General features: G+C 37.0%; 1 protein-coding gene across 1 annotated transcript in view; it reads left to right on the plus strand.

Moving 5' to 3' along the window:
• Positions 1-26,856, plus strand: part of LOC136032803 (uncharacterized) — a gene marked incomplete in the record, with an annotated part of 156,517 nt that overhangs the window by 42,383 nt on the left and 87,278 nt on the right. Inside the window, 3 exon segments of the mRNA XM_065713192.1 lie at positions 6,786-6,826; positions 18,569-19,734; positions 21,638-21,831. Of these exon segments, the coding sequence (XP_065569264.1) occupies positions 6,786-6,826; positions 18,569-19,734; positions 21,638-21,831 (1,401 nt within the window).

Below are 26,856 nucleotides of genomic sequence, written 5' to 3' on the forward strand. Positions count from 1 at the left end.
AGCGTTTTCCAAGATTTCTGGTTTCCCCCTCCAACTCCCCCCAATGTCAACGGATCCGATCGGGATTTGAAATAAGAGCTCTGAGACATGAATTCCTTCTAAATATCAAATTTCATTAAGATCCGGTCACCCGTTCTTAAGTTAAAAATATCTCAATTTTTCTAATTTTTCCATATTAACAACCCCCAGCTCCCCCAAAGAGAACAGATCCGTACCAATTATGTCAATCTCGTATCTATAACTTGTGCTTATTCTTCCCATCATATTTCATCCCGATCTCTCCACTCTAAGCGTTTTCCAAGATTTCTGTTTCCCCCCTCCAACCCTCTATGTCCTCAGATCCGATTCGAATTAAAAATGGAGCATCTGAGACATAAGATTCTTCTATATATTAAGTTTCATTGAGATCCGATCACCCATTCGCAAGATACCTCGATTTTCACGTTTTCCAAGAACTCCGATTTCCCCCTCCAACTCCCTTCAATGTCACCGGATCTGGTCGTGATTTAAAATGAGAGTTCTAAAGCACAAGATCCTTCTAGATATCAAATTTCATTAAGATCTGATCACCCGTTCGTAAGTTACAAATACCTCATTTTTTTTATTTCCCGAATTAACCCCCCCCCCCCACTCCACCAAAGAGAGCGGATCCGGTCCGGTTATGTCAGTCACCTATCTTAGACTTGTGCTTATTCTTTCCACCAAGTTTCATCTTGATCTCTCCGCTTTAAGTGTTTTCCAAGATTTCCGGTCCCCCCCACCTAATGACACAGGATCCGGTCGGGATTTAAAATAAGAGATCTGAGTTTCGAGGTTCTTCTAAATATGAAATTCCGTTAAGATACGATCACTCTTTCGTAAGTTAAAAATACCTCATTTTTTCTAATTTTTCAAAATTGACCCTCCCCCCTAACTCCCCCAAAGAGAGCAGATCCGTTCCGGTTACGTCAATCCCGTATCTAGGACTTGTGCTTATTTTTCCGGCCAAGTTTCACCCCGATCCCTCCACTCTAAGCATTTTTCATAATTTTAGGTTCCGCCCCACAACTTCCCCTTCATCGGATTCGGTCGGGATTAAAATAAGAGCTCTGAGACATGATATCCTTCCAAACATCAAATTTCATTAAGATCCGATCACTCCTTCGTAAGTTAAAAATAGATCATTTTTCTAATTTTTCAGAATTACCCCCCCCCCAACTCCTCCAAAGAGAGCGGAACGGTTCCGGTTGTGTCAATGACGTATCTAGGACTTCTGCTTATTTTTCCCACCAAGTTTCATCCCCATCCCTCCACTCTAAGCGTTTTCCAAGATTTTAGGTTCCTCCCTCCAACTCCCCTAATGTCAACAGATCTGGTCGGGATTTAAAATAAGAGCTCTGAGACACGATATCCTTCAAAACATCAAATTTCGTTAAGATCCCATAACCCGTTCGTAAGTTAAAAATACTTCATTTTTTCTATTTTTTTCCGAATTAACCGGGCCCCACTTCTCCCCCCCCCAGATGGTCAAATCGAGAAAAAGACTATTTTTAATTTAATTTTGGTCCGGTCCCTGATACGCCTGCCAAATTTCATCGTCCTAGCTTACCTGGAAGTGCCTACAGTAGCAAAACCGGAACCGACAGACACACAGACCGACAGACAGACCGACAAAATTTGCGATCGCTATATGTAACTTGGTTTAAAAAATATTAATATTCCTTGAATTGCGAAGGTGATACATATACCTATCGGTGACGAAAGAAGGAGTAGTTTTTATAGCACTTGGTATTAACCATGTGACATATAGCAATCGCAAATTCTGTCGGTCTGTCGGTCCCGGTTTTGCTACTTTAGACACTTCCAGGTAAGCTAGGACGATGAATTTTGGCAGGCGTATCAGGGACCTGACCAGATTAAATTAGAAATAGTCGTTTTCCCGATTTGACCATCTGGGGGGGGGGAGTGGGGTGTTTTTAACTTACGAACGGTAGATCAGATCTTAATGAAATTTGATGTTTGGAAGGATATCGTGTCTCAGAGCTGTTATTTTAAATCCCGACGGGATCTGGTGACATTGGGGGGAGTTGGAGGGGGAAACCTAAAATCTTGGAAAACACTTATAGTGGAGGGATCGGGATGAAACTTGGTGGGAAAAATAAGCAGAAGTCTTAGATACGTGATTTACATAATTGGAACGGATCCGCTCTATTGGGGGGGGGGGTTAATTCTGAAAAATTAGAAAAAATGACGTATTTTTAACTTACGAAGGAGGGATTGGATCTTCATGAAACTTCATATTTAGAAGCACCTCGTAACTCAGATCTCTTATGTTAAATCTCAACCGGATCCAGCGCCATTGGGGGGGGGTACTGGAAATCTTAGAAAATACTTAAAGCGTAGAGATCAGGATGAAACTGGATGGGAAGAATAAAAACCTGTCTAAGATACGTGACTGACATAACCGGACCGGATCTGCTCTCTTTGGTTGAGTTGGGGGGGGGGGTAATCTGGAAAAATGAGGTATTTGTAACTTACGAAAGCGTGACCAGATCTTAATGAAATTTGATATTTAGAAGGATCTTGTGCTTTAAAGCTCTAATTTTAACTTCCGACCAGATCCTGTGACATTGGGGGGAGTTGGAGGGGGAAACCGGAATTCTTGGAAAACGTGAAAATTGGGCGATCGGTACGAACAGGCGATCGGATCTTAATGAAATTTGATATTCAGATTGATATCAGAGCTCATATTTGATATCAGAGCTCTTATTTCAAATCCCGACCAGATGTTTTGACAGTGGGGCGAGTTGGAGGGGGAAATCTTGGAAAACACTTTGAGTGGAGGAATCGGGATGAAGCTTGGTGGATAAAATAAGCAAATATCCTTGATACGTGATTGACGTAACCGTATCGGATTCGCTCTCTTTGGGGGAGTTGGGGGGAGGGGTTCAGTTATTTGGCGAGTTTGGTGCTTCTAGACGTGCTAGGACGATGAAAATTGGTAGGCGTGTCAGGGAGCTGCACAAATTGACTTGATAAAGTCGTGTTCCCAGATTCGACCATCTGGGGGGCCAAAGGGAGAGGAAAAATTAGAAAAAATTAGGTACCGGTATTTATAACTTATGAGTGGATGATCGGATCTTAATGAATTTGATATTTAGAATTACATAGTGACTCAGAGCTCAGATTTTAAATCCTGACCGGCATTAAGCCTCTGATTTTCCTTTTAAATCAACCTATTGATTCTTAGAATTTTGTTAGAGCTCATATCATATGAGCCCTTGGCTCTTAGCTCTTCTTGCCCCGTCGCAACTGCCATATGAGCTCTTAGCTCTTGTTAGGGATGTGGGAACATCATCATGAAGTTGATGAAAAGTGAATGACGCGCAAGAACGAATGTAGAGTGACCGCAAATCAAGTAAAGGGCTAGTTAGGTTAGTTGTAGAACAACGGGTTTCCTGTATAAGCCCTCTTGCTTTATCATATGACTTAGATACTGGTTTCAGAAAAGAAGAAAAAGTTGACATCCATATAGTAGGGCAATAAGAGACGTAGGACTGAACCAAGCAATGGAACAGAATTTGAATGGAGACGCTCTCACATATTTTCATCATCGGAATCAAGTTCCGTGTCCTGCAATGTGTTGCTACGACTGAGTTTCAACTCTCGGTCCCCTATTGCCCAGCTAAGATCAATCCCAATGCGTCATTACAGGGCAAGACTTTTCTTTGTTCCTTCTAAGCTCGAGTTTCTATGTCAATAAAAGAACCGTTTTTTAACTGTTTCTATGTCAATAAAAAAACATATTTTTTAATTGAAATTAAGGAGCAATATTAAAACTCAACCGACATAAATTATTACGTGTATGAAGGGGTTGCCTCCCTTCCATACCCTCCTCTTTACGCTAAATCTTTTAGCGCTTTTAAAAAAGCTTCCTATTCTAAACAAACGGCCCTTGTTTTTCAGAAGCCGTTCTTGAAAAATTGGGAAAAACAGTCAAACTTTAGCGTACCAAGCAACGTATTGAGGGTGGGGGGGGGGTCGTTTTAAGTTTTACTGTTGCTCCTTACTTTTACTAAAAAAAATCCCTGAAAAATCCCTTCTCTCACAGGAAACTCCGCCGTGGAAATTTACTCCCACGTAAAATATACCCCCTTAAAATTCCCTCTGGGCAGTTCCATCCTCGCTGACCCCCCCCCCCCCCCCGTAAAATTGCGTGCGGACGATTCAGCCTGAAAAATTTTCTTTGGCAAACTTTCATATAAAAAGACCTTAGTTTCTAATCGTTTTCTCGATCACTCCGAAAATCCCTTCCGTAAAATTTTTTTCCCGGAAATCCAAACACGCTTACAAAAAAACCCGGATAATTCCCCAGAACATCTTTACATGCAAAATTGAGTTGGCAAAGAGAGAGTAAGACAAATAAAAGAATTTCGTATAGAAATTCTGTCAAATCTCAATAATGTAAAATTTCCCCTGGAAAGTTCATTCCCCGGAAATTTTCCTCCACATGGAATGTTCTCTCTATGAAAACCCACCCCAAGCACAAAATTCCTTCCTCAAAAAAAAATGTCTGTACGATTACCAATAACAAATACTTTGTGTTAACAGTGTGCAAATTTCATAAATTACAGTTCTCGCCCCACGAAATATGGGAAGGCACATTACCATGGCTATACCAAAAATTTTGATCGGACAACTTTGGGAAAAAGGGATTTGGAAGGGGGGCTAGTTACCTTCCAATCTTTTTGGTCACTTCTAAAAAGCACTAATTTTGTTTCCGTTCGAATGTACCCTCTCCCGATATTCTAGCACAATTATTTTGATACGATCACTCCTGGAAAAGAAAACCAAAACAAACAAATAAACACGCATCCGTGATCTTTCTTCTGGTAAAAATATCCGAAATACTACATTTTGTGTATGGGAGCTTGAAAATTCTACAGTATGGTTTTCTGATATGCTGAATCTGGTGATGTGATTTTCTTTAAGATTTCTTGATTTTTAGGAGGTGTTTTTCCCTTTTTTGGGAATCAGGCAAATGTTCTCAGGCTTGCAGCTTTTGATGGGTAACACTAAAATTGACGAATCATATATTTAGAATCGGCATAATAGTCTGATTCCTTCGATGCATGCATTTATATCAAAAATGCGTTTTTTAGAGCTTTGGTTACTATTGAGCCGAGTCGCTTCGGTTAGAGTTCGTTACCTACAATAATGCTACAATAATAATAGATCTGAATAATAATAGAATAGATAGGTTAATAATTAATAAATGTATATTTAATATAAAATGATTTATATTATAATTGCATTCAAAAATTGATTTAAATAATGAAGTTTATGTCAATAAAGACTCACAGATACCCAGAGTGTTTTCAAAATATGGGGATCAGTTTCTGGAAAGGTGGGAGGGACGTAGAACATCTCCCTGGAGCCAAGTTTAGGCCATAAATCCATTCATGAAAGATTCATTTGCAAAACCACATTTCAGAGTTAACAGCTAAAACTCGAGATTTTACCACTTAAGACTGAAAAGAACCATGAAAAACAAAACACTTTTCGGTCTTCTAAAATGTGTTAAACAAGAATTTTACCACTTAAGACTGAAAAGAACCATGAAAAACAAAACACTTTTCGGTCTTCTAAAATGTGTTAAACAAGAATTTTTCACATGCTTTCATCTCAAAATACACTTTCGTCTCAAGTAAAAAAAAAAGGTCCTGCCACCCGGGTCTATTTTAGGACTAAAACTGAGAGCACTTGGCGGCCATTAAAGAGTTCGTGGTAACTGTCTTCCCCTTTTTAATTAAGATGAAATGAAAACATAAAATCATAGGTAAAATTTTTAATTGGCATTGAAATTGATTAAGAGTGCATTGATTAAAAATTTTTGTGTTATTATGCATTTTAATTATGATGCTTCAACTAAAAAAATAAAAGTATTCCGGAATATTTTTACGGAATATAAAAATATTTTTACGGAATTTTTCTATTTTTTTAGTTAAAGTGTAGTTTTGTTTTTATTTTTTGTTCACTGCTTTGTTGAAATTAAAACCCGTTTTCTCTTTCTTAATTTTTCGTAAATGGAAAAGCAGTGTGTTCTAAGAAATTATTTTCTTCCCTGTTATACGGTCTGATGGAAAAAAATTGGAAAATTGACCCCGCTCACCCACCGTCTAAGGATTCAATATGTGCGTATCTATACGAACAAATCAATTTGCTACAGATTTTAGCCTAATAATATATGTCTTAATTTTATTGTTACCGTAAGATTTTTGGACAAGGCCTATGATTCAGCACTTACATCACTACATGTGCTGCAGGATAGACGCAGCTCTTTATTTGTAATTTCTGACATGCCTCAATTTGCTCAAAATTTTTGTAAAATGGTTTCCCCGTCCAAATACAAATAGCCATACAGTCACACCCTCATACGCATACGTGTCCTCACAGATCTGATACTAAGAGTGAGGATCAAAGGAGCTTTTCTGGGGAAGGGTTAAACATGAAACATTTTTCACATTTCTAGGAGGGATCCCTCCTACCGACGTCAGGGAAGAACCCTCTCCCTCCTATCTAGTGTTGATGGATGTCGTCGTTGGCGCTTGTGTAAAAGGGGAGGAGATTACACCTAAGATTTTGGCAAAGACCCTCCTCGGTAACTTTGACCTAAAACTATAATTTATCTTTTCAGCTCTTCTGGTAACTTTTAGGAAAATTATTATATATATATTTTTTTTTTACGCTGTGGGTTGATACTTTTGCTACAATTATGATATTTATTGTTATTCGTCCTTTTTTAGATTTGAGCAGTCTTCTGAAGTTGTAAACAAGCCTGATGAAGGTAAGTCTTCTTCTGCAATCAGTCGCCGTTTCTTTAAATTCTGCTATGCTAATGATATCTTAGAAAAATGTGTAACTTTTTGAAATAGTGATTAAATTAAATCAATTGCTGGACGGAATATAATTAGTACCGTAATTGATCTGTATTTGGACTGAACAAGGGAGGTTCATAGGTTCATAAAATGCTGTGTAAACGTTACGTTCGTAAACGTCAAGTTGTCAGCTTCAAATGGTGATTCTTCTTCACTTGATATTTTCTTTCAAAAGGCGTTTCAAAATTTTCGGTTACTATGGGTTAGAGTTCGTTCTTTTTACCCAATTGCGTCTAACGCCGCAACCATGATAGGAGGAGTTAATATGTGTAGATACACATATCCAATAACATAGGTGACTCTTTTCTCTGATTTTTGCATCTTGAAAATATCTGCTATGGTTTTTAATTGATGTGGAAGGTTGATTCAAAAAAGAAAAAAAATTATCTGGGAGGTGACGTGTTTAAAACGGACTTGAGGCGAACCATAATATTGATAAATTGAGCCTGTCTTAATAAAGCATGAAATACATGACAGGTTTTTATGCCTCGTTACATATTCTGTATGCTGTTTAATTTCCAGATTCGCCATCACAGATAAGTGGAAATATTTGACGTCTGATGATTACCTTTGGATGTTCTGCTGGAAATGAAACTTTTGGTTTATTAGTATTCACCCTCTGATAAATCGCTTAATATTCGTCGATATTCTTTCCCCATTTATTTCCTATGGGCAAAAAATCAAAGACAATCCCCAAGTATTTGAAAATCATCCCTTTAGTAGATCAGACTGTGCAAAGGTTTGGGTGTTAAAAAATGCTTAAAAGTTGTGCTGCCCGGGTTTTTCCTCTTTTCTTTTTGGTCTAAAATAAAAAGTGGAAGTTTGAAACCTATTAGTTTAGGGGGGAGGGGGTATTTGCTTGCAGCAGCATAAAGTCTTGAAATGGACTTGAGACGAACCATAATACTGATAAATTGAGCCTGTCTTAATAAAGCATGAAATACATGACAGGTTTTTATGCCTCGTTACATATTCTGTATGCTGTTTAATTTCCAGATTCTCCATCACAGATAAATGGAAACATTTGACGTCTGATGATTACTTTTGGGTGTTCTGCTGGAAATGAAACTTTTGGTTTATTAGTATTCACTTGCTGATAAATCGTTTAATATTCGTCAATATTCTTTCCCCATTTATTTCCTATGGGCAAAAAATCAAAGACAATCCCCAAGTATTTGAAAATCATCCCTTTAGTAGGTCAGACTGTGCAAAGGTTTGGGTGTTAAAAAATGCTTAAAAGTTGTGCTGCCCGGGTTTTTCCTCTTTTCTTTTTGGTCCAAAACGAAAAAGTGGAAGTTTGAAACCTATTAGTTTAGGGTGAGGGTGGGTATTTGCTTGCAACAGCCTGTCCATTTTCCCCAGAAATCTGCAGTTTATTATTCAGCAGAAAGAAGAGCCCCCCAAAAATTTATTTTTGTTTTATTTGGGCCAAAAGAAATAAAATTGAGCTTCAGTATTTTATCGTATAGAGAAATAGCTTTTTGAGATATGCTAGCTTGATACATCATTTTTTTGGTTTGGTATATTACAGGCCTAAAAAAAACAATACACATCTGTTTTTAAAGAAAACAGCTTATGCAAAATAAATGTGAATTCGGATGTCTAAAAGAAAAAAAAGTTATATTGAAAGTAGCTACTTAAAAAATAACATGGAAAATACTGTTGTAACCTGCTCTGCAATGAGCTCGGATACCTCAAAAAGCCTTGAAAAAATTGATCACCCTTCCTCATTTTTGTCTTAATTTTGATGCATCATGTTTTTTTTTACTCTAAAAAAATTAATCCACATTGGCTTGTAAAGAAAACAGCTTATACAAAGTATGTGTGAGTTCAGATGTCTAAAAAAATAATATGTTAAAATAAGCTATAAAAAAATAATAAGAAAAATACTTCTCCAACCTGCTCTGCAATAACCTTGGATATCTTGAAAAGCTAAAAAAAAATTATCCCCGTTTTCATTTTTTTGTAATCTATTTAGAATAAGTCAATTATGGTCAGGACTTCAGGAAAATTTTGTACCTTATTTGCATAATTTACGTCACATTCCACTTTTGCATAGCTGATTAACGCTGTTTTGACAAAGGCGATACAGAGGCAATCTAACTGCCTATATACAATTAGCTCACGCATCCAAAGCGTGAAATCAGCGGCATTTCAAAGAGCTGTTTGTGCCTTTGAGCGATTAAACAAAAAAAAGTTTTTTTTTCAACTGAAAGTAAGGATCAACATTAAAACTTAAACGAACAGAAATTATTAAGATATGAGGAAGATATCCCCGTCCACAATACCTCGCTCTTCCTGCTAACGTTTTTAGAATGTTCAAAAAGCTATCTTATTCCAATTTAACGAACCTTATGTTTCACTTAAAACGAAGTATTTAAGAGGGGGCATCCCCCACATCCCACCACTGAAAATCCCTCCAGAGAAAATTCGCCCCTCCCCCGAAAATGTCTGTTTACTTCCCAATAACAAATGCTATGTTCAAGCAATAGGGTTTGAAACCCTGTTTTCAAACCCTGAAAACAGGGTTTTCAGTTCTCCTTCAGTGGAATTTAATCCACTGTAAAGTAAACCTTCTCCCCGTCAAATAACCTCCAGACAGTTCCATCCTCGCTGAGAATTCAGCCTCCGTGTAAAATTGCTTGCGAATGATTCAGCCTGAAAAATTCTCCTTAACATTCTTTCATATAAATAAGGCTTTAATCTCTAATCGGTTTCTCGATTACTCCAGAAATGCCCCCTTCCGTGCAAATCATTTCCCAGAAATCAAAACACATGGAAAATAGCCCCAGATAATTTCACCGAAACATCTCCACATGAAAAATTGGTAGAAATTGTAATACTTCCGGGCCGGCACTGATGTTTTCAGTAATTTAGTATTTGTTATTAAAATGTTTATAATATTCAATGGTACTACTACTGCTATTACTAACAACTCATCGCAGCACCAAACCGCCCGAGGCCATTGACAAATTTGGGCTATATATTTGCACATTAGGAGGGGGGTAAAGTAGCGGGGTCTGCATGCAAAATTTGTTGGGCACAATGATTCTGCATATTACGAGGTAAGAAATATTTCTGACTTCAAACTATCCAAATACTTTACCCCCCTCCCCAATATGCAAATTTATAGCCCAAATTATATATTTCCCATCTATTCTGTCATTTGTCTTTGTGTTGTCTCCCGCTAAGCTGAAAGAAACTAACGAAGACACGGGTTTGTTCTCGGGTTTTACTCAGCGTAAACTTGAGTGAGTGGCGCATAATGGACAAGTACCGAAATTCCTTCCCCTTACGGAAAAAAAACTCAAATAAAATTCTCAAATTTTGAAAGCCTTATTTTCCACGAGGGGTTTTTACCGGGGGAGGTATTTTCCATTGGGGGATGGTATTTTCCGCGGGGTAGGGGGTAATTTTCCGTGGGGGGGGGGCAAATTCCTAGAACCTGAGGAGAATATCCTTTCCACAATACCTCGCTCTTCACGCTAACATTGTTTAGAGTTTTCAAAAAGCTTCTTATTCTAAGTTAATGAACCTTGTGGTTCACTTGTTGTTCGTAAAGGATTGGGATGCAAAGTCATTCTTTAGCATAAAGAGCGAAGCATGTAAGAGCGGGCATCCCCCACATACCACCACTGAAAATTCCCCCAAGGAAAATTCGCCTCCCCGAAAAATGTGTGTCTACTTCCCAATAACAAATGCTTTGCGTAAGCCATAGGCAATAGGCTTTTCAACGAACAGAAATTATTCTGTATACGAACGGGGTTATTTTTTTTCAATGCCTCACTCTTTACACTATAGTTTGACTCTGTGTCACAGCTTTACTTTTTATAACAATGAAAACATTAGCGTAAAGAGCGAGGCGTTGAGGAGGGGACAGCCCCTTTTATATACGGAATAATTTCTGTTCGTTTCAAGTTTTAATGTAGCTCCTTACTTTCAGTAAAAAAAACCTTTTTTTTTCATTTAATCTCTTGATGTTTTTCAACTAATGCAGGTTCGAATTTGGCTCACTGTACATGAAAAATTAAATATAAAATTTACATATTAATTTTGGGAAATTCATTCCGTATATGAAGGGTTGTCCCCTCCTTATTAACTTTAGGTTAAAGCTGTTACTACTTTTAAAAAGCTTCCTATTCTAATTAAGTGAACCTCGTGTTTTATTGAACGCCCTTAAAAAAATATTCCATCCATCTTCCGCCTTGTCAAATTTAAACTATCTAGTTTAGTATTCAACTCCTCCTGGAAAGTATTCAACTGTTCCTGAAAACTCTCTCTAGATCTACTAGGACCATTATTTCAATACGATCCTCCTGGAAAAAATACAAAAAAAAACAAACAAATAAACACTCATCCTTGATCTGTCTTCTGGCAAAAATAGCAAAATTCCACGTTTTTACATATAGGAGCTTGAAAATCCTACAGTATGGTTCTCTGGTACGCTGAATCTGATTTTTTGATTTTCATTAAGATTCCTTAATTTTAGGAGATGCCTCCCCCCCCCCTATTTCAGAAATCGGATAAATCTTGTTAGGCGCTTAACTTTTGATGGGTAACACTAAACTTCATGAATCTTACATATCTTAATCAGCATAATAATTTGATTCTTTTGATGTATCTATTGATATTAAAAATTATTTCTTTTAGTTTTGGTTACTATTTTAATATTTCAGCTGAAAAAAACTTATTTTTCTAAATTTTAATCAGATCTTGCCAGAAAATTTTGCTCCCTCAAGGTGGACTCAGACACCATTCCCTGTCCCCACTCTGCACACACCGACAGTCTTTCATAACTAATGATTAGAAAAAAAAACAACTTATTATTCTTACCAAACAGCCGAACTTATGATTAATTAGAAGTATGTATATGCTAAAGTATACGTATGCTATATACTAAACTGTACTAAATCATATACATATACTATATATTAAACCATACTAATGTATACGTAATAGTTTCTGTCCATTTCAAGTTTTGATGTTGCTCCTTACTTTCAGTCAAAAAATAGTTTTTTTTTAAATTTAATTCCTAATCGTTGTCAAATAATACCGGGAAATCTGGCTCTTCTCCATGAAAAATTCCTTCCCCTACGGAAAAGTTCCACCATGGAAAGTTCTTTTCATGTAAAAATACACCCCCTCGAGGGAAATTCCCCCAGGACAATTCCATTATAGCTGAAAATTCTACCAAGAAACTTTCTTGCGGACGATCTCAGGTAAAAAAAAAGTTTCTTGCGCACTTTCATTTGAAAAAGACTAATTTCTGATTGTTTTTAAAATCATGCAGGTAATCCCCTCCGTGAAAAGTTTCCAACAAAAAGCCAGCAAAGTGGTTATTTCCCAGCAAAGTTTTTTTTTTTTGGGGGGGGGGGGGTACAAAAGAAACTTAAAAACGCATCAAAAATGTGAAGTTGATATCTACTTTATTATTATTTTTATGGCACTTGGTATCAAACAGTTCGTGGTAACGAACTGTAGTAAGGAGCGACCCGGCTGAATAGTAACCGAAACTCTAAAAAATGGAATTTTGATGCCAATAGTTACGTCAAAAGAATTGCATTTTAATGCTGATTTTAAATATATAAGTTTCATCAAGATTAGTCGTACCCATCAAAAGTTACGAGCCTGAGAAAATTTGCCTCATTTTAGAAAATAGGGGGAAACACCCCCTAAAAGTCATACGATCTTAACGAAAATCACACCGTCAGACTCAGCCTATCAGAGAACCTCATTGTAGAACCTTATTGTTTCAAGCCCCAATCTACAAAAATGTGGAATTTCGCTTTTTTTTGCCAGAAGACAAATCACGGATGCGTCGTTATTTGTTTTTTTTTTGTTTTTTTTTTTGTTTTTTTTCTCAGGGGCGATCGTATCGACTCGATCGTGGTCCTAGAATGTTGCGAGAGGGCTCATTCTAACGGAAATGAAAAGTTCTAGTGCCCTTTTTAAGTGACCAAAAAAATTGGAGGGCACCTAGGCTCCCTCCCACGCTGATTATTTTCCCAAAGTCAACGCATCAAAATTCTGAGATAGCCATTTTATTCACCATAGTTGAAAAACCTAATAACTATGTCTTTGGGGACGACTTACTCCCCCGTAGTCCCCGTAGAAGAGGCTACAAGTTACAAACTTTGACCATTGTTTACATATAGTAATGGTTATTGGGAAGTGTACAGACGTTTTCAGGGGGATTTTTTTGGTTTGGGGGAGAGTTGAAGGGGGGCTTACGTGGGAGGATCTTTCCATGGAGGAACTTCTCATGGGGGAAGAGAATTTCAATGGAGGGGGCGCAGGATCTTCTAGCATTATTTAAAAAACAATGAAAAATAAATATGAAAAGTTTTTTCTACTGAAAGTGAGGAGCAGCATTAAAACTTAAAACAAATAGAAATTATTACGCATATGAGGGGTTTACCTCCTCGTAATACCTCGCTCTTTACGCTAAAGTATTTTTTAGTAATTTCAACTATTTATTCTACGGCCTTTGTGATTCAGGGGTTATTCTTAAGGAATTGGGACAAAATTTAAGCTTTAGTGTAAAGAGTGAGGAATCGACGAGGGGTGAGCCCCCTTATATACGCAATAAAAACATACGAATATAGAAGTTCGCTACGTAAGTTAATTCGTAAGTTTATTTTTTACCTATGAAAACGTTCGTAAAAAACTAAAAGTTATAGTTGCCTTTTAAAATAATCAAAAATTGGAGGGCCTCCTCCCTCGCTCCCTTTTTCGCAAAACCTTCCGATTAAAACTATGAAAAAGCCATTTAGCCCCAAAAAACTTATGTGCAAATTTTGTTTTAATTTTTTAGGCGCGGAGAGCCAAGATCAAAACATGCATTAATTCAAAAACGTCCAGAAATTAAACAAAAAAAAACAAGTTTTTTTTAAAATGAAAGTAAGGAGCGAAATTAAAACTTAAAACGAACAGAAATTACTCCGTATATGAAAGGGGCTTTTCCTCCTCAACATCCCGCTCTTTACGCTAAAGTTTTTTATTGTTTTAAAATATAGAGTTAAGAGAGACTTTAGCGTAAAGAGCGGGGCGTTGAGGAGGAAAAGCCCCTTTCATATACGGAGTAATTTCTGTTCGTTTTAAGTTTTAATCTCGCTGCTTACTTTCATTTAAAAAAACTTGTTTTTTTTGTGTAATCTACCAAGGGACATATAGCGATCGCAAATTCTGTCGGTCTGTCTGTCTATCCCGGTTTTGCTACTTTAGGCACTTCCAGGTAAGCTAGGACGGTGCGAAGGCGTATCAGGAACCAGACCAGATTAAATTAAAAATTGTCGTTTCCCGATTCGACCGTCTGGGGGGGGGGGGCGGTTAAATCGGAAAAATTAGAAAAAATGAGGCATTTTCAACTTACGAACGGGTAATCGGATCTTAATGAAATTTCATATTTAGAAGGACCTCGTAACTGAGATCTCTTATTTTAAATCCCGACCGGGTCCAGTGTCATTTGGGGGGGGAATCTTTTAAAACTCTTAAAGCGGAGAGATCAGGATGAAACTTGGTGTGAAGAATAAACACAAGTCCAAGATACGTGACTGACAAAACCGGACCGGATCCGCTCTCTTTCGTGGAGTTGGGGGGGGGGGGGGGGTTAATTCGGAAAAATTAGAAAAACTGAAGTATTTTCAACTTACAAACGGGTGATCAGATCTTAATGAAATTTGATATTTAGAATGATATTGTGCTTTAGAACTCTCATTTTTAAATCTCGACCAGATCTGGTGACATTGGGGGAGTTGGAAGGAGAAACCGGAATTCTTGGAAATCGAGGTATCTTACGAATGGGTAATCGGACCTTAATGAAACCTGATATATGGAATAATCTTATGTCTCAGATCTTCATTTTCAATTCGAATCGGATCCGGGGACATAGTGGGTTGCAGGGGGAACCAGAAATCTTGGAAACCGGAAATCTTTGAAAACGCCTAACGTGGAGAGATCGGGATGAAACTTGATGGGAAGAATAAACACAAGTTATAGATACGAGATTGACACAATTGGAACGGATCCGTTCTCTTTGGGGGAGCTGGGGTTTGTTAATTGGAAAAAATTAGAAAAATTTAGGTATTTTTAACTTAAGAAAGGGGGACCGAATCTTAATGAAATTTGATATTTAGTGAGAACTCATTTCTCACAGCTCTTATTTCAAATCCCGACCAGATCTGTTGACATTGGGGGGAGCTGGTGGAAGAAACCAAAAATCTTGGAAAACGCTTATAAATGTTGTAGATACGTGATTGACATAACCAGACTGGATCCGCTCTCTTTGGGGAGTTAAGGGGGTCCAGTGCTTTGGCGAAGTTTGGTGCTTCTGGACGTGCTAGGACGATGAAAATTGGTAGGCGTCTCAGGGAGCTGCACACATTGACTTGATAAAGTCGTTTTCCCCGATTCGACCATCTGAGGGGCTGAAGGGAAAGGAAAAATTAGAAAAATTGAGGTATTTTTAACTTACGAGTGGGTAATCGGATCTTGATGAATTTTGATATTTAGAAGGACCTCGTGACTGAAAGCTCTTATTTTAAATCCCAATCTGCTTCAGCCTCTGATTTTCCTTTTAAAGCAATCTATTGATTCTTAGAATTTTGCTAGAGCTCATACCATATGAGCTCTTGGCTCTTGGCTCTTCCGACTTCGTCACAAGTGCCGTTTGAGCTCTTAGCTCTTGTTGGTTATATCTCTGGTCTACGCTGTTACTCTGAAAGTAAAGAAATTGAGATTTCTATTTCTTTTTTTCTTAAGTCCAAAGGGATTGGAGACCAACCAGCTGCGTCGGGTGATATTTTCCGATGGGGGTATTTTCCCGGGGGGGGGGGGGTAAACGCTGGCCACCAAAAAAAGGACAAGGAAAGATAAAAAAAAAAGTCCGCCAATATCTTTAGATGCGTCAAACAAGGCATACTCAATGCCGATAAAACTAGAAAAGAACAGAAACGTCTAATAATAAGAAAAAGGGAATTGCAACGAATCAGATGAAGAAGAGAAAGGGAAAATCAGAATTGCTCGTCAATAAAACTAAAGGTAATTAAAATCTAACCAGCCATAGGCTGGACTCTTATTACCTGGATGGGGTCGGAGTAGATTAAATACATTTGGTTTGCGTTAGCAAAATTTAAATTTTTCCCTTATGTAGTGATTTATATCTGTAATAGTTCACATTTTCGTTAATTATGTAAAAAAAGTAAAAAAAAGTCAAAAGTTCGCTTTTTTGCGCGGGAGGAGGTGGGGATTAATTGTCTTTGGTTTTCTATATATAAAAAAAAAACTGTTTCTGGGTTTCTTATTCCTTCTTGCACTGTTTTTGTTGTTCCATTCTTCCTGTATTGCATTGCTTTCGTTTTTGTTCTTTTGTTGTACTAATATAAATGAATAAATAAATCTTAGAACGAGTTCAGCTAAAATTGAATATGCAAATCAAGCTTAAAACGAACAAAAATATTCTACTATTGTAGAATAAAGGAAACCCAAAGCGAACAGAAACTAAATACACAATCATAGCCAACAAAAATTCAACATGTACTAACGTAAATGAATGAATAAACCTTTAAACGAATAAAGCTTCAATTAAATATGAGAATCAAGATTGAAACGAACAAAAATCAATTAAAGAAAGACTATGGGTACTGTCTCCTTCCCTAACTGTAAAAGTCTAAAACCTACTGCGTCATTGGCGCTTTACTGAAAATGGCGCTTTATTACAAACGTTTTCTTACGTACTTGTTACAATATTGAAAGAAAATGAAATTACAGTAAAATCAAACTTTGAACTGATTGGCTTTTCAGTAGTTGATATCATTATATGTATGAAGTATTTAGTTTTTTATTGTTTTAAAAAGTAGAGTTGTGAGAAAGAGTCAAACTTTAGCGTAAAGAGCAAGGGATTGAGGAAATTTCATATAGGGAATAGTTTCTGTTCGTTTTAAATTTTAATTGTCGCTCCTTACTTGCAGTTAAAAAACTTGTTTTTTTTTTATTTTATAAAAATACTACATTCAGATGCCTACTGGTACAGAATTTCAGTTCACTACGTCACTGCGCGTGTGGGTGGTTCTAGCAGATAGCAAGCTGAACGTAATCGATGAAATCAGGTTCCAATCTGGGTTTTTAGCCTGTTGTTAAAAATATGTTCTGACTATAAATGAAGTAGAAATACTTAAAAGGAACATTGAAACTTTTTAAGCAAATTTTCAACTACAATTCAGTAAAAACTGGCCAAAAATATGCAATACTTATTATATTAAACGTTTGAAGCTTTTTGCCATATAATTGCAATATAAAGCAATAGGCTAAATAAGACATCCCAATTGAAGGTTTTCTAGGCTAATTCTTTTTTCTTCTGAAGTGATTTTTATGCTAACACATTACTTGTGTTATTTGATTGAATGGATATTTGTATATTTTTAGCTTACTGTAGGCCTATGCTTGTCCATGGCTTTAAAAATGAAAGAAAAGAAACTTTGTACAATAATCGATTCTAATTATAATAAAATGTAATTATAAATTATAATTTCATTAAAAAAAAAAAACAAAAAAAAACAATTATGACCCTCCCCGTAGACAACGAGTAATTGGGACTGGGATGTTTTGGAATAGTTCCTGTTTTCTTGTATGCTTGTCAGTGTATCCCACATGTCAGTGTGTAGGCCTTTTTAAGCTTTTTTTTTTACTGGAACTTGCATGTAGTTCTCGCAATGCAAAGGGCTTCTAAAAATCGCCAGTACTTAGTGGCGTTTTATTCAAGTTATTTTAGATTTACTTTTTTCAGGCTATAATAAAAATGGCGTTTAAGCTTACCTTGGCTATGAGTTTTCCTGATTTTAGATGGATTTTCAAGCATAAATTTTGACGGAAACTTTTGATGAATCCACTATAAGGCGTGTTTCGTGACTTAATGCTTCGTTGAAATTGTTGCTTAAAAATTCATCTGGAGGACTGAAAAAAAAGCTGTTCCAGTTTTAAGCTATTTTTCAGTATCATTTATTAAAAAACTGATACAAACCAAGCCCCCCCCCCCCCCCCAAATGCAAGGGCATGATATGGAGGAAGGAGGAAAAATGAATCCAAAAACAACACGGAAAAAGTTGAAGGCTCTAAAAAATATGAAAATACAAAATAAATCATGATTTAATTACTATTCCATTAATTTCAAAACCAATCAAATAAATCTCAAAATCATACATAATTAACAATTGATATTTGAACTATTTTTATCACATCACATCTGGTGTCACTCAGATCTTGTGTTAGTGCTGCTTAGACCAAACTATATATGTTATACTTAATGCTATGCTGTATTACTGTACATGTTAATTGACATCTGCTGGTGGGATTTATCACAGCTTGTTAATCAGCAGTATCTCGCAGGTATAAATTGTTTTTTAATGAGAAGTTGAAAAGTGCCTTTTTCTGTTTTTCTCTATTGTTTTCTTTCTGTTTCTTTTCCAAGGCTGCCTCATTTGTTGCAGAAAAAAAGAAAATAAAAGCTGTCTTAGTTGCCGTACGATTTTTTTAATATAAAGTAATGCTGATCTTAGCGATTTTTCAATCTTATGTTGAATTTATATATGTTGAATTTATTTATATTATATGTTGAATAGTCAGGCTAGTCTAAGACAGTATATAACTCTTTTTAGGTTCTGATGACAAATTCAAACGGGTTAGGCATGATTCAGAACCAGCAACAGAGCCTCCAGAGCCATCTAGTTTGGTTTTTGATTTCCCAAGGAATTATGTATCTAACGCTAGTGACTCTTCAAAATTGGAATTATCTTCTCCAGTCGTCAGCTCTTCTAGCGAAGGCTTATTGACTGCTGCCAAGACCTGTGAAAATAGCACAAATTCTATTTCTAGTCCGGATAGCGCGAAGCATGTCACCAGCACAACAATCGAGTTTCTTAATCAGCGAATACGTCCTGCTTCAGATTTAGAAAAGCAACCCTCCTTAGGACAATTAGGTAATGAAAGTGAGAATAATCAAGTAACTACTGTTCCTTTATCTTCTTCAATGCCAACTATATTTTACTCAACATTGAAAAAGGGTACTATAGAAGAAGGTGAAACGCTTTCTCAGAAAGTGACAGATAGTGTTAGAAAAAGTAATGAATCTCTTGACAGCGTTGCCGAAGAACTAGGGAATCTGGTTGACAACGAAGGTGTTGAAGATACAATTACAGACGAATTAGTAAATTCATGGATAGAAGAAGTGGAGCAAAGTGAAAAGGCGCAAAAATATGAGAGTTTAGATAGTGGAATTGTTGATGATACAAAAATAGATATAGAAAAGTCAGATAAGTGCTCTCGCAACGAATTAAAACCTACTGCCGAAGAAAACCTGATGAAAACTGAAACAAAACCTGCCCCTGAATATGAATTTGAAAAAATCAGCTGTAGAATTGTGAGTGATGTGCCTCCATGGAGAGCTGAGCGCTTTGGAAGAAAAGAAGAAAGCAGTAAAATATTCAAGAAATCAGAAAATGCCAGTCCTTTCGAGTCTGCAGAAATCTTTAGCTATAGCAGGGAAAAAAACGATTCAAGTAGCGAGTCACTAAAAAACAACTCTAATGAACAAGATCACAAAGAGTCATCTTCATTGCCACCAAGCTATCCGAGGACAGAGTTGAGTCAAGATCGTCGAAGATTAGGTCCTGTGATACAAACTGTAGTTACTCAGACAGTTGAAGAAGTTCAAGTTTGCTTAAAAGGCTTTATTGATGATCGTGGAAAGTTAACTGACATTGAAACCGAGGATGCTGTCCAATTTGATGATACTGTCAAAAGTGCGAGTTTTGATGATATGGAGGTAAGATCCTGAACTCAAATCAGAGGAAGGAAGGAAGGTAAATTTTCCTGTTGACTCACTAATGAGATAGCCAAGGAATTCACTTAACTGTAAATCAGAATTTCATCCTGAATCCAAATATAAGATTCATTTGCGTCGGAAATGGATTTAGCCCCTTCCCCCCTACTGGGCAATTATGTACTAAGAGCTGTATACATCCACTGAATTGTCCGGAAGTCACACTTTTCTGCAAATTCGAATGAACAGTTTCTCAAAACAATGGCATACTCACTGCATGTACACAATTCAGTGTATATATTTGCACATTAGCGGGGGAGTGGGTTGCAGTTCATTTGCAATGCAAGTAAATGTCATATTTGAACTTAGGATGAAATTCTTATCCTAAAGGTATGTCTCTTTATTAGCTACTTCATTAGTGAGCTAATCGGAAAATTTACCAAAAGTAGGGCTTTCAACTCCTTCCTCTCTCACTTCTTAAAATACATCTAGTTGTGCCCAATCATATCATTTTTTACAGACTTCAAAATTATGTTTTTGGGATGCTTCGGGGGGGGGGGGGGGGTAAATCTGTTGCTCTCCCCTTGCCCTAATTGAAACGTTAATATATCTCCTTTCCAAAAGCAGTCAATGGAATCTGGTCCTAGTGACTGTCCATCATACTTTTATTTTTTATAGTTAAGATAAAACTTCCAAAATTAGGGTATTTTTTCCGTAATAGAAACTCAAAATCCCAAAAATCATATTTAGATATGCTGATGGTTGCTTTATTAGGTACTAACTTTAGAAATAGGATTTTTTTTGAAATTGTTTAAACCCTAGATAAGACTGGTCAGATCTCTCAAAATATGTCCAGGGAGGAAATAGAAGGTCAAAATTACAGATTTTAGTGATATGGACCTAAGAACCTGCCTTGAAACTAACTAAGAAAGGAAGTAAGGCTTTCAAGCCCTTCCTCTCTATGTATTCTTAACTTCATTTTTAAACATTTGGGGTTCTTCTGGGGGCTCTAAATCAATTGCTTTCAACTCCTTCCTCTCAGTATTCTTAAAAGAAATATGGTTTTTACCAAACCTTATCTTTATTTCTAACCATTTTATAAATTATAGGTTTGGGTGCTTCTGGGGGCTTTAAACCAGTTGCTCTCCCTCCCCTCACCCTTATTGAAACGTTGATTTATTTTGTCTCCAAATCTATCTCTGAATCAAGTCCTACTTTTATTTTATGTAGTATAGATAAAACTCTCGCACTTGCTATGTTTTTTTCGTAATAGAAACTCAAAGACCCAATAATCATATTTTGGTATGCTGATGGCTCCTTTGACTAGGTAGTAACTTTGGAAATAGGATAAAAAAAAGAGGTTGTTTAAGCTATGGACAATACTGGTTACATCCCCCAAAATGTATCCAGAGAGGAATTAGGGGGGGGGGGGTCAAAATTACAGATTTTAGTGACAAGGAGCTAAGACCCTGTGCTAAAACTAACTAAGAAAGGAAGTAAGGCTTTCACCCCTTCCTCTCAGAATTCTTAAAAGAAATATGGTTTTTGCCAAACCTTATCTTTATGTACAAACATTTTAGAAATTATTGGTTTTGGTACCTCTGGGGGCTTTAAGAAATAGGAACTAAAAGGAAAAAATAAATAAAATACAGAATAAGAAAAAAATGATGAAAACTAATGAGCGCTAAAAACTATAAACTAAAGAAAGAAAATGAAACCTAAGTAGAAGGCCAAAACCTTCTGAAAATAAAACAAAAATGTGTGCAATTCACTCTCTAAAATTCTGACGATTAGGACCGCTCCTGTTAATTTTATCTTTAAGTCTAGCTTATGTTTATCTTGATCTCTTTTTTTGTACCTCTCATGACCTCTTGACCTCTTGATGTTTTTATGACCTTTTTTCCAGCTTTCTACACCGATTGTTCTCATGGACACCTCACCGTTTACATTCCCAACAAATGAGGATGATTTGGACGTTAATAGAGAGATAAGAAACCTTGAAAATGGCACAATTTATCTTGATGGAATTTCTGGAGAAACTGATGTCGACGGAATTGAACCCATGTCCCCCGAAGAAGAAGACTTTCTACTTAGTACACGGTAACAAATTGTCCAGATTTGCTAACAGGACCGATATAAAGCACTAAGCTATACTAGGCGATATACTATTACTACTGCTAATAACTCACCACAGCACCCAGCCACCTGAGGCCAACAGAGCTACGAACGCTCCTCGTCCATCCCAATCTATTCAATGCCTCCCTCTTTACGCCCTACCAGGAAATTCGCATTTCCTTCAAATCTTTCTTAATGACATCCTCCGACCCCAACCGCGAACAACCTGCTTTTTGTTTAGCCCTAGAAGGTTCGCCGAATAGGACAATCTTTGGCAATCTATCATCCTTCATCTGCAGAACGTGCCCTAACCATCTCAACCTTTCTCTCATTATAGCCTTGGAAAGTGGGATTGAACCACACTTTTCACACAACCTACTGTTCAAAACACTGTCAGTCAGCCGAAAACAATCCAGAACAATTTCTCTGGAAAACATCAAGCAAATCTTCATCTCCTTTTCGGAGTGCCCATCTTCAGAGCCATATTTGACCACTATCATCAGTACTTTCTCTGGAAAACACCTAGAAAATCTTCTTCTTCTTCGGAGTGCCCATGTTTTTGAGCCATGCTTGACGAATATCATCACTGTAAACTTTTTTTAACTGTAAAAAAACACCCTGAGCCTTCGCTATTCTACTTTTAACATCTTCACTGCTCCCACCGTCTGTATTAATAATACTACCAAAGTAAGTGAAGCTGTCCAACCGATCAATCATTTCGTTGCCCAACGTCAACTTTTAATCTTTACTTATTCCTAGCCTTAGTGACTTAGTCTTCTTAACTTTAATTTTCAAGCCTAATCTAGCACCCTGAATCCGCAAAACCTTTAAAAGTTTATTCATTTTGCTCACACTTCCCTCAAGGATGGTTAAGTCGTCAGCATAATGTAAGTCAAGGGGAATTTTTCCTCTCCATTTAATTCCGTGGTCTTCTATTGCCTACTCCGTGCTTCTTAAGACAAAATCCATCAGAAGGACCCATGTAAAGGGTGATAAAACACAACCCTATTAACTCTTGATTTAATACGAAACCAGCTGCTGACCTCATTTCCTACCTTAATCGCAGCAATGTTATTCTCGTACATAGCACTAGTCGCTTTAGTGTATTTGTCTGGTATTCCATACATGGATAAAACCTTTGCTAAAGCTCTTCTATCAACAGAATCAAACACTTGCTCATAATATATAAGACTTTGGCTAAAACTAAAGGTGTTTGGTAACTCAAGCTCTTCTTAATTGTTAACCTAATAGTGAAAATTTTGTTGACACATCCTCTACCTTTTCTAAAACTGTACTGCTCTTTTCTTAAAACTTTTTCTAAGGCATCTCTTATTCTAAAAAGTATCATATTACCAAGTAATTTGCTACCTACAGAGACCAGACTGATGCCTCGATAATTACCACACTCATTCTTATCACCTTTCTTATACAGTGGTTTGACTAAGGTTTTTCTAAAATTGGTAGGTACTTTCTCTTTTTCAAAATTCAAATTTATAGTCTTCATCACTAATTGTGGCCCTGTTCCTATCTTTAACTGGGGCAAGTCCAGACTGACTACTCCCTCTCAATTTATTAACATGCCTTTTAGTGTTTCCTTTCATTTTCATCTGCATTTTGAAATAATTTAAATAGTATGTTTTTCCAACTCTTCTCTCTATGCATGTTATCTATGGGGTTATCTGCCACATTGGGGGGGGGGATGGTTATGGTAGTGAACATTCTATTTGGATAGAGTGTTGATTGAAAATGGCCGTTTTCTTGGGCTGTAAGCGGTATCTATTTTCCTTCTGCATTGGGGTCTTCTTAGCCCAAGATTTCGTATAAATTTCAGGCCGATCGAAAAAATTGGGCCCTCTTTTGAGTCTTCTTGGTTAGAGGCGTGACCAATCCTTTGAATATTGTTTTTGTACATTAGTCCTCATGGCCCAAGGACTGGTGAGTACAAGTTACTATCTAGTTTCAATATTTTTTCTATCAGGGGAAAAATATTTTTGGCTCCTTTCTGGGCCTGTAACCCCTTCCCACAGCAAAATATTGATGATTTTTTTGACCAAGAAAATAATCCCTGAAAGTTTCACGCCACTGGACTCCCAAGATCAAACATACCCTCCTTTTTTCTACTATGAAATCTATCTGTAAAGAATTGGCAGTTAGCACAATTTACGGCCCTCGTCCCAGGAGCTCTGGGGATGATGTCCTCGATGCTTAATTACTTTGTACTAATATTTAAATAAGTTGAAACAGTGTATGTAAATAGGAAAAGAGAAATATTAACCATTTAAAATGGCTTTAAAAAATCCTGGCAGACTTTGTTACCCCCTCCCCCCAAAGAAATTCCTGGTGTCGTCTTGCCTTTTCCATATCTGTTCCAGTAGACCTGTGAATTTCGTATTTTATGCGATATAGAAAAGATTGTCGCTTCAAAGGGAGCACTCTTACCCCTCTCCTCCCTGTCACCAATAATAAAGGCGCTATACCTCCTCCCTTCCCTTGAACTCATCGTATATTTATCTGAAGGCTCACTGAGTGTGAGGATGGTTTGAAACTAAAGTGCTTATATTTGAGACATTTGTCCACCCCCCCCCCCTCTCCCGCCTATAAAATGATCCAAAACCTCTCTTTCATAATAGCTGATTCGCACTCATACCATGGGGTGTGGGTGTTTTAACGCCACCATATGTTTTCCGCCACCCAGGAAATATTGCATCATCAAAAGGATTAGTTGGGTCAGAATAGACAGGTTAGGTTAGTCTATGTCTATGTTTTTGTCTATATCTGTTTCCATTTCTATGTCTATGTCTATTCCTACGTCTATGTCTGTTCTTATGTCTATGTCTATGTGTATATCTATGTCTATTCTGACTTGCCTCAATTAAAAGGTGGCGTAAAACCGTGGTGGCGTTAAAACACTGCTACGTATTATTGCATATAGTTATATGAAATATGAAGCGAATTAGTTTAGTTAAATTAAGCTTTAAAATAAATGTCAAAAACATTTCTCAGCGACAAGAACGAGGGCATCACCCCGTAGAACCCTTATTCAGGCTTGGTCTTAATCAAGGGAGATGGGAGATTGATTTTCACCCCCTCTCCCCTTTACCTCTTCCTATATTTATCTGAAAGCTCATTGAGATTTAGACAATTTGCGCATTGCAATGCCCTCTTTTAGGCACATGACGTCCCCCCTCCCTGCCTTCACAATGGCCTACCATCCCTCGTCTATAATATCTGATGTACACTTTTCTTCGCTCTTTTTATTTTTTAATTTCCTTTGGGCTGCCCAGGTTTGCATTTTGGGAGACTATTCCAGGGGGGAATCGTTGGAGGGGGGATTCCCACAGTGTGTTTTGTTTGGGGGGATTTCTGCAGGGTGATTTGTTTGGAGGGGGGAATAAACCAGACCCCCTTATAAACACCTTGCAAGTTAGAAGGCAGAAATATGATCTTTAAAATATTTGCTGAAACTGAATAAACATGTTTAGTTACTCTTATTTGTTTTCAAATATTGTTTAATCGCGTAAAAGAAGAAAGAAGGAAAACAACTTGAATATTTTGCGAAAATACCATAAATGAGTTTTTTCATTAAAGCTATTAGGGAATAAGTGGCGAAACTCTCCAGCATCATAGCGAAGGAGGATCCTTGTTGTAGATGTGCTTGAACAGGGAGGGAAATAAGGGACCGAACCTCGTTTAAGAATTTACCAAGATCGGACCTTTCAGAAAATATTTTTAAATGCTGGAAAATTAGGACATCTAGATCGAGAAAGCACAGTTCTTGTGAATGTACCATTTTTGCTGTGGCGTAGACGGAGGATGGGGAAAGGGGTCCAGGCCCTCCCTCAAATGTGGAATAGTAAATAGCATGCAATCTATTATTGATTATGTAACTATGTAAACATCTTTTACGTGGTTAAATCCCTCCTCCCCTTATATGTGTTCATCCGTCCTTAAATGGAATTTGGGAATACACCACCAACTTCTACCGTTCCAACTCCACTGGATGGAGTTGAAAGATGAGCGCCTATTATAGGCGCTTATTGCATATTATTGCATTGGCATTTTAGACGACAAAGAGGGACTAAAAACGCAGCGAGTTTTGGTAAGTACTTTGAGTGTGAAGAATTTTCGACATATCCATTGGTTGGCAACACTAAATATATTCATCGTTTTTATTCCAGCTACAAGTGTCAGTAAGTAGAAGTGGGTTTAAAGATTACGTACAAATGAGGTTGTTTTCTTGGACAAAAGGGGAGATTTAAGTCAGAAAAGGCTGAAAGTCCTGGGTATCTTTAGAAGCTAACATGAAAAAATTGTTATCCTATCGATAGGGTATTTTGAGTTTTGAGGGATATGCGCAATCTCAGTCCGACAAAAATGCCTGATTGCAGCTTTTGAGCTACCGCATTTGACTCTGGCTTTCAATTCTTGAATATCATTTTGGATGTCCGTCAGTAAGTAAAGACGTCATCCTAAGGTTTAAAGACCCACTAACAATGATATTTTACTAATACCAAGTTTTAGCTAACACTAATTTGAGCCAATCAAGAAATTTTTGTTTAATTTTTCAACCAATCAGAAAATTATACGAAAAATCTGATTGGCTCAACTTAATGCTAGCTAATTCTCGATATTTGCTAAATGTAAGTATAATTTCTAATGAAGGTGGCAAAATCTTCTTCGTCTTCTAATTGCAAAAGAAATGTTGTTGAATTATCCAACAACGAAATCGAATTTATCGAAGCAAGTAATCTTGACTCCGGTTCTTTAGATTAAGCACGAACTGTTTTATTGCATATATTTCAAGTCTTACTTGATTTATGCTATCAGAACCGCTTAATTTGTCAGCGCAGTTTAGGGTTTTTTGTCAACGCTGCTTCCTTACATGACCGAGATCAATGCCAGTTATAGAAGAAACAGTAGTATGGAGAAATTGTTTCAATTTCTTCTTTAACACCAGTATGAAGAAATTTGGTAGCAGGTTTATTAATATTCATCAGACAGCTTAGAGCG

This window comes from Artemia franciscana, chromosome 11 (genome assembly GCF_032884065.1).
Source record: "Artemia franciscana chromosome 11, ASM3288406v1, whole genome shotgun sequence".
In the NCBI taxonomy this organism is placed as follows: domain Eukaryota; kingdom Metazoa; phylum Arthropoda; class Branchiopoda; order Anostraca; family Artemiidae; genus Artemia; species Artemia franciscana.